General features: G+C 35.5%; 1 protein-coding gene across 1 annotated transcript in view; it reads right to left on the bottom strand.

Moving 5' to 3' along the window:
- Positions 1 to 9,717, bottom strand: part of CHM (choroideremia (Rab escort protein 1)) — a 169,859-nt gene that overhangs the window by 137,130 nt on the left and 23,012 nt on the right. The window contains exon 2 of the mRNA XM_012647137.1: positions 5,057 to 5,123. Coding sequence (XP_012502591.1) covers positions 5,057 to 5,123 — 67 coding nt within the window. The remainder of the gene's footprint in view (positions 1 to 5,056; positions 5,124 to 9,717) is intronic.

Below are 9,717 nucleotides of genomic sequence, written 5' to 3'. Positions count from 1 at the left end.
AATGAGGTATTTACAGTAGTCAAATTCATGGAGACAGAAAGTAGAATGATGGTTGCCAGGGGCTGTGGGGGAGGGAGGGAAGTAGAGAATGGGGAATTATTGTTTAATGGGTACAAAGATTCAGTTTTGCAAGATCAAAAGAGATCTGGAGATCCATTGCACAACAATGTGAATATACTTAACACTACCGAACTGTATGCTTAGAAATGGTTAAGATGGCAAATTTTATGTGTTTTAACCATAATTTTTTAAAAAAATATTTTCACAAAAGCATGGAAAGGCATGTCCACAGAACAGAGATGTAAAGTACCACTTTACATGTAAAGCATAAATGACAGATAGGGCTGGGGAAGTAGATTGAACCTGACTATGAAGAGTCTTAAATGCTAAAATGAATATTAAATGAGAAAATATTTAAACCTGGCTCAGATCAGTAAAACATTCCATAAATGTTCCTTTCCTTCAGACTTTCTCCTCCATGGGATGCAGAGATATTAAGACTTTCAAGGAGTGAATTCACTAGATTTATGAAACTCCACACCCTTGTGCTTTCCTTCTAAACCTTTGGCTGTTTCTCCTCAATCTTGTTTGATGACTTCTCTCCATTTGCCCATCCCTTAAAAGTTGCCCTTGCCTGAGTTTTTATCCTTACCTGTTTTGTGTTTCACTATATGCACTTTCAGGGTGACTATATTTACTTCTTTGGTTTTAACTACCATCTATTCACAGATACTGCCCAAATCTCTTATCTCTAGCTCTAGATCTCCCACTCAGGCTCCTAATACACATACCCAACTAGATCTTTCCACCTAGATATGCTAACTGGCAACTCAAACTCAACATCTTCAATTCTGAATACATTATCTTCTCTTCCCCCAGCTCTATCCCTACACATGAACATTCTCTTGAATTCCTCATGTAAGTAAAGGAAATTGGCACTACCATCCACCATATAGCTCAAAGCAGAATCCTGGGTGTCATCTGCAATTCCTCCCATTCCCTAGCCTACTATATCTGATCCATCACCAAAAATTTTTGATATAACCTCAAATCCTTCTACCTTTTTTCATCCCAATTGTCACTACCATATTTCAGGTCATCTCTCAACTATACCACTGCAAATGGCCACCTAGCTAGTCTGCCTACCCTTCTCCAACCAACCCTCCACTGTATTGTCCTATAACATACATCTGATCATTTCATTCCCCTGCTTACAAGCATTCAGTAGCTCTTAAATGTCTATAGGATGAAGTAATTCCTTGACCTGAGCCCTACATAACTTTGCAGCTTCATCTTTCTACCCCAATTTCCAACTCATCCCTGTCCAAACACTCATATAGTCTCTGTGCCAATCATCCTCAATTACCTGCAGTTTTCCAAACAGGTTATGTCCTCTTTCATCTCTTAAGTCTTTGTACATGTTGCTCCATCTGTCTAAAACATCTTTCTCAGCTCTGCCCCTACCATTACATCTCATCCAATGAACTCCTACTTGTTCAAGACTTAGCTAAGGTGCCAACATCTACAGGAAGCCTTCTGACTGAGTTAGGTGTCCCACTATAGTACCTTATATATATATATTATATATATATATATTATATATACCTTTGTCAAATAACTTACCATAGCACACATCTGTTTACTTCTTTGTTTCCCTTAATAGACCGTGCATCAATATCTTATTATTCGCCTTTGTATCCTTAACATCTACCATAATTCCTTGCACAGAGTAGACGCTCAATAAAGATGAATGAATAGTGACAGTGTAAAAGCCTGATGAAACCAAAAGCCAAGGTTATTGATTGCATACTTTAATTTTTAGCCACAGATTATATCTCTAATAACAGCCATTTATCCACAATGTATATTACATTGATAAAGGTTACTCATCACCAAACTGACCATTACCAAACACACACACACACATACACACACACACACACACAAATATATGCACTAATAATACTTATCCATTCATTCACCAAATATCTATTGTACACCAACAACTATACTAGGTGCTGGAGATACAAATATGAATAAGACCTGTGATTTAAGAGTTTAAAGTATAGTGGGGGAGACAGGAAAGTGAACAATTAAGAGTGTGATAAATGCTATGATTCTCTTATACTCTTATATAGTGTTATAAGAACCCAGGCATAGTTGTGACACATACTCAGTAGGGTTTGAGGAAGGAGGACTTCCCTGAAGAGGTGGCATGTAAGACAAATGTTTAAAGACAAATAGAAGTTAGCCAGGCTGAGGGGCAGAAAGGGGCAATCCAGGCTGAGGGAATAGCTTATGCAAACCCCAGACATAAAGTGGGAAGATGAAGTGATGACTATAATATGTTCAGCTACTGCAAATTTCAGAATTGCTGGTGTCTACAGCTGAAGGTAAAAGCAGAAGAGTTAAGGCTGGAGGTGTGAGCAAGGCCAGATCATAGAGGGTAGTATATGACATAAAGAAAATTTGGGCTTTCTCTTATAAACCAGATATGTCTAAACTGACCCAGACCCATTCGTTTCAACCACAGTAGATCTGTTTTCACTTTTTTAAGTTGTTTATGTTTCCACATTAGATGTTTTTTTACCTTGTAAAATCACTAACATAGGCAGCAGAGAGACATGGAAGGATTTCATGCAGCACAGCGATGTGACTGGCTGCAATGTGGTAAATGGCCTAGAGGGCTGGAGATTAGTCAGGAGGTTCTGAGCTTACCCAACTGAGAAAAGGCAAGGGTCTGAACTAGGGAAGTTATCAGTGAAAGGGAGAGAAGGGAATATGGTAGAAAGTTACTAGAGTTATGTTTTCAAAGTATGCAGCATAGTACCTGGAATAGCTTGATAAATATTAGCTATTATCATCATCATCATCACCACCATCATTATCATTATCTACAGAACCTGGTAACTAAATAAATTTGAAGGCTAAAGATGAAAGAAAATCAACAGACGTTCCCAAGTGTCTGAGTTAAGCAACTGGATAGACGATGTTACCATTCCAAATGACTAGGAGTAAGATGCTGTTGTTTATTGTGTTTTGTGTATTTTGAGGTGAAGATGGGGAGGATGTATTCAGTATTAGCATGCTAAGTTTAAGGTGCCTGTGGAACATCTAGATAAAGATGTCAAACCATAAGATACATGGAGAGATAGGGCTCAGGACAGATTCAGATCAGGAGATATCAATAAGATAGGCAGACAACCATTACCCTCAAATAATGGTGTCCATTTGAGCCCCCAAATCTAAGCTTAAGATCTGACAGAATCAATACCTAAATGTATCTGAATTCTCAAAAGCCACCACGCCCAAGGATGTACAACAGAAGAAGCAAAAAGGCTTGTCACGTTGAAATGCTATTTTTATTAAGCTATTAATATAATGTCTGAAGACAACCACATTATCAAGTTTTTCTAATTGATTTAACTGTTTATCAAAGTTAGATCTAGCTTCTCATACTTTTTTTTAGAGCCAAATTTAGCAGTGGAGGGTTGTATACCAACTTTAGTGATACTAATGTTACTAAGTTCTGATAATCCACTACCATCAGACCACCAAGCTTCTAAAACTGGATCAAACTTTATTTTTGGAATACCAGTAAACCATATGTGATTTCTAAAATAGTCTTCATTCTGGGAAGACCTTGGGTTTTGCAATAAGTAAACACAAAATAAATTAGAATCTAAAGTCAGACATGTACTAGGCGAGGTAAAGTTAGAAAAGGTACTTAATGTTTCCATTCCCCACATTCCTCATTAGTTAACTTGGGATAACACCACCTACCTTACTTGGCTGTGATGGGAATTAAGTTATATAACATGCGCTAAAAAAACTAATACGGTGACTAGCACATGGTGTGAGTTACACAAATAATAATTTTTACTATCACTCTACATTTGACAAATGTGCAGGAAGTATTTTATTTTTAATTTTAGGTCAACTAAGGTTATCAAAAATAAATTTGAATTTATATTTTAAAGTATAATGACCCAGTACCTGGGTTTTCAAGGTGGCAGATTTTTTGCCATGTGAATCCATGCTATTTCGAAAAGAGTGAATCGAGAGATTAACACAAGCAGTTGTGCGTACAATAGTGAAAGAAAATTCCAAAAGCAGGACCTGTATGAAAATGAATCCAATTTAGAAATTCCATCCAGTAACTGAGAGTTAATATGTTTTCAAAATAAATTTAGAAAGGGATAAATGTAAGTACCTAATGCTACTTTTTAGATTCCTACATATTTATAATTGGATAATATATGAGAAAACACTATAAACGATGACAAATCTAATTATTCTTTGTATTCTGGCATTCTATAATCACTGCAGTTAATATATAACAGAAAATAGAAAGTCCATTTCTTCTTCTTTCTCTTCTGTTCCTATTCAATAAACATTTAAAGTGCAAAGACACAATGGTCAAAAGCACTACATAGGTATACCGGTGGAACACTAGGGAGTTGTTTCTTTTTTGGGGGGGGAAGCAGGAATGGAGAAATTTAAACTATGCTTTATCTTTAGTTTTCTACCAACTTCCTTTTTACCATCATGTTTAAGGAAGGGAAAAAAAAAGAAAACAAAATTATAGTCAAGACTTTTCTAAGGTTAAATTTCAATGAATTTTAAGAAAGCCATACTCAAAATCTATTGACTGATTTTTACAACAATCAAATATGAAGCCTAAAATACAACAGCACATATAGGTTGTATACATCCACACACATACATAAGAAAAAGGGCAGGTATGACGTTTCCAAGCCTCTTAGAGAATTACTTATTGTTAAAAAACAAAATCACTCATGAGAAAAATAAAATTATGATACATTTGGTTTATTCTCAAAGGAAACAGATCACTATTTCACAGACTAGTAAAACTTGTATGTTACATATTTCACATAGTATTGGTGAAAAACAATTCCAGTCCTTTTTCTAACTTAAGTTTATATATGATGTATAGACATACATATGTATAGACATACATATGTGTGTTTATTTAAATTTTAATATTGTGTAGAGATACTTAGAAATTATTAAATGCTACCATTGATAAACTTACGAATCAACATGCAGAACCCTCTGGCCACTTCTTGAACATGCAGCCGCAATGATGGATTCAGGCAAACCTATAAAAACACATATCTATATCATTTAGAATGTATAAATATATATTTTTTACACAAAATGTTTAATTCATGCCATTGCTGTATGTAATAGTTTAAGAAGACACCCATCCTTGTGTTCAAAATTATCAAGTTTATATTAATTACACTGTTAGAAATTTTTTAAACATATACCACTAATACTGAAAGTTTTATTATATGAAAGAGATATTCTAAAAAACAAGTACTTAAATTCTTTTTATCCGCAAATTACCACAAATGAACAAATGTAAACATATTGTTCATATAGCACTTTGATATTTAGGAACCATGTTCACACACTAGGTCATGTGATCCTCCCAACTGCACTGCAAGATAAGCATCTGTATATGCATTTTAGAGATTAAAAAGAACCTGGGTACAAATATGTTAACTTGTTGCCCAGTGCTTAAAAAGAAAAAACTTCTGAAGTTCAAATTTGAACACAGATCTAATTCCAAAGCCACAGTGTCTCTGAGGGGGAATGGCACATGTTTTTTAGTTGAAGAAATACGTTTGCTAGTTTAAAAAGAGACCATTTACAAGATAATATTATAATATTTTGATTTTTGGTCAATATAGCAGTTTGAAAAGAAAACATTACTGCTTTAGAATCAAATTTAGTCATATCATAAAGCTGATTATCATTAATAGATATATATATATATTGCTACAATCAGTACCAATAAAAACTTAAAAATTGCCAAAGATAATGCTTTTATAACAAAACATTCAGGTTTTCAGCTACGTTTGGTAGCTAATATCCTATGTTGTAAGTTCAAGATTATTTTAAAACTTTTTTTCATAAGATCTACCATTACAATAGAGGCTATTAAATCTTTTTGTATCATACAATAAAGCATGTTTTAGAAGTTTAGTGTGATTCTATAGTGCTACTACTATTAATAACTCTTTCACTATGATGAAACATCTTGATTCTCTTGTATTTTTACCCAGTAGAAAAGAAACAGCACCATTCTTTTGGCAAGGGTTTAAACTGCACACTAAGCATGAAGAATTTCAAAAAAAACAGAATTTTATCTTTTTTATATAAAGTGATATGCATATGGAAACAATTTGACATAGTCAATCTCTACTTAAAAACCACATTAAACACACGCTCCAGCTGCCTTCACAGAGGAACTAGTTTTCCAGTGTCTAACACTTTGTGGGTATATTATTGTTTGGTTCAAAAAAAGTTCTGACCAAATGTACTGAATGCAAACATTAAATATCAATTACTGGAAACAAGCTATTTTAAAGTTCCAACCTTAACTTTGGATATAATTCAAGAAAAAAAAACCCCACAATTTTTGGAGTATAGGGAAATAGGAGAATGAAAGTTTTAAATAGCTAAGCATAGTTGTTCAGCTAAAACTGTATTATTCAAATCTTAAGACTATCTGAACTTTTTGCTGCACTTGAAATAACTTTTCTTGTTAATGAAATGCAGTCACTATGGTACTTTAAAAACTGATAAGTGGCTTAGTTAAAAGGACACCAGCAACAAAATACTCAGGAAGCAGAATTAGCACGTTAAAGATTAATGCTCTTACATGTAATGATGACAGCATTAATACCATTATCACCAAACATGAGTCTAAGGTTTAATGCTTCACACCATATTTTCACATACATCATCTCATTTATTCCTCATTATAATCCCGGGAGGAAGGCAGTATTTTCCATGTGAGCAAATGGGTTCAGAAAGGTTAAATAACTTGCCAAAGTACTTTGGTAATTCCCTATCTCCAATTCAAATTACCATTGTAATTCACTATCTCCAACTTGGACAGAGTTTGAGAATGAGGATTTAAGGGCAGTACAGCACATAATGAAACAGGCATGGTCTCAATCAGACAGACCTTAGCTTGCTGCTTAACTAGCTGTAAGACCTCATACAAGTCACTTAACTTCTCTAAACCTTTGTTTCTTCATCCATCAATGGGAATATCACCACCTACCTAATAGGATTGTTCATTTGTTAGCAAGGGTACTTGACCTATGAACACTATCTACATTTATTATCCTTCAGAAAGATATTTTAGAAGCACTACACTTCTACATAACACCACTCCAAACATGCACCTATTTCCACAAAGATGCCAACTCCAATGGTGAACAACAATTACTCTCCTCTATCGGGCCCAAAATACTTTGGATAGGCAGATACAAATGTGGTTATTTCCATGGCTGCAATCAACACTGTCAGAAGTCAAGTTTCTGCTGACAAAGCAAAGCCAAGAATGGATTTCAATACTGAATATGATCTGAGTCCAAATTACATAAAACCAAAATGACAACCAGTTGCTTTTTTCCTTAATACTTCCATCCAGACAACCCCATAAGTTTGTGAAATTGATAGGCTATTCCAAGTTTAAATGGTAAGGGCCTATCTTCATGCTTAGAATGATTAAAATAACAAACTAATAATAGAGTTAGCAATGTCTTTCTGGCCAAGATTTCATATTCCTTCCCACTCATTCAATAAACAGTTCCCTGGACATAGGAGGCACATAGTAGATTCTCTATAGATAGCTGCTGAAGAAAAGGAGAAAGAGAAAATGGGAGAAGGGGAGAGAAAAGGAGTGACAGATGGTAAGAAAAAAAAATAAGGCAATTCCTGGCCTAACAGAGCCCAGAGTCTAAAGAACAAGAATTTTAAAAACTTAAAATAATAAGTGTGTTTAAAACTATTGTAGAAACACAATGGAAAGAAACACTCCCTGCATAGAGGGGAGTCATGGAAAGCTCCCAAGAACAGAAGACACTAGGTGGGTCTTTCAGGATCTATGTCAACCCAAAATGAAGAGTGTAAAGAAGGAAAAAGGGAAGTGGAAGGGAGCATTCCTGGGAAAGGGTAAAGGAAGGGAGAACCAAAAGTTTAAATGTTTAATGCAATTCTATAGTGCTACGAACTCTTTCACTAAAATGAAACATCCTGATATTCTTGCATTTTTACCTAGTAGAAAAGGGACAGCATCATTCTTTGGGCAAGGGTTTAAACTACACACTAAGCATAAAAGATTTCAAGAAAAGGGCTGGGCACGATGGCTCATGCCAGTAATCCCAGCGCTTTGGGAAGCCAAGATGGGAGGATTGTTTGAGTCCAGAAGTTAGAGATCAGCCTGGGCAACATAGCAGACCCCTACAAAAATAACTAGAAAAAAAATTAGCCAGGCATGGTGGCACAGGCCTGTAGTACTAGTTATTTGAGAGGCTGAGTGAGAGGATTGCTTGAGCCCAGGAGTTCAAGGCTGCAGCGAGCTATGATCGTGCCATTGCACTGCAGCCTGGGCAACAAAGTAAGACTCTGTTAAAAAGAAAAAAAGAAAAAAAAAAAGAGAGAGAGAAAGAAAGAAAAGGGAAAGTTATCATCTTCATATAAAAAGCAATATGGGCCGGGCGCGGTGGCTCACACCTGTAATCCTAGCTCTCTGGGAGGCCGAGGCGGGAGGATTGTTTGAGCTCAGGAGTTCGAAACCAACCTGAGCAAGAGCGAGACTCCGTCTCTACTAAAATTAGAAAGAAATTAATTGGACAACTAAAGATATATAGAAAAAATTAGCCGGGCATGGTGGCTCATGCCGGTAGTCCCAGCTACTCGGGAGGCTGAGGCAGGAGGATCTCTTGAGTCCAGGAGTTTGAGGTTGCTGTGAGCTAGGCTGATGCCACGGCACTCTAGCCCGGGGAACACAGTGAGATTCTGTCTCAAAAAAAAAAAAAAAAAAAAAAGCAATATGCATATGGAAACAATTGACACAATTTAAATAAGAGTGGTTGGACTGGACTATTTCACTTAGCATAATGTTTTCCAAGGGTCATCCATGTTGTAGCATGGATCATTATTTCATTACGTTTTTTATAATTAAGTAATATTCTAATATATAGATATACCACATTTTCTTTATCCATTTTTCCATCAATGGGCATTTAGGTTATTCTCACACCTCGGTTATTGTGAATATTGCTGCAAGGAACATAAAGCCAGTTACAGAAGGACAAATATTGCATGGTTCCACCTATGTAAGGTATCTAAAATATGCAAATAATACACTCAAAGAGTAGAATAGTGGTTGCCATCAGTTTAGGGGAGAGGAAAATGGGGAGTTGCTAATCAACACGCATAAAGTATCAGTTATACAAGATGAATAATTTCTAGAGATCTATTGTACAACATTGTATTCATAGCTAACAACACTATATTGTACACTTAAAAATTTGTTAAGAGGGTAGATCTCATATTAAGTGTTCTTACCCCCATAAAACAAAAATTAAAAACAAAAAGTAGCTGGAGCCAAAGTGTGGGGTCTGAACTTGAACCTCTAAGCAACAGGGAGTCTTGAAAGGATTTTAGCCAAAAAAAAGCATGATGAAATCAGTGTCTCAGAAAAAAAACTCTAGTCACAGCATTAAGAATAAATTTGTCTCACTTAGTAGAATGCGTTCCAGCTCTATCCAGGAACGCATTCTACTAAGTGAGATATCCCAAGAATGGAAAGACAAGCACCACATGTACTCACCATCAAATTGGTATTAACTGATCAACACATAAGTGCACATATAAGAATAACATCTA

The sequence above is a fragment of the Propithecus coquereli genome, unplaced genomic scaffold (assembly GCF_000956105.1).
Source record: "Propithecus coquereli isolate 6110/MARCELLA unplaced genomic scaffold, Pcoq_1.0 Scaffold257, whole genome shotgun sequence".
Taxonomy (NCBI): Eukaryota; Metazoa; Chordata; class Mammalia; order Primates; family Indriidae; genus Propithecus; species Propithecus coquereli.
Note: the sequence above shows the minus strand (reverse complement) of the source record. Positions and strands in the feature narration are given on the sequence as shown.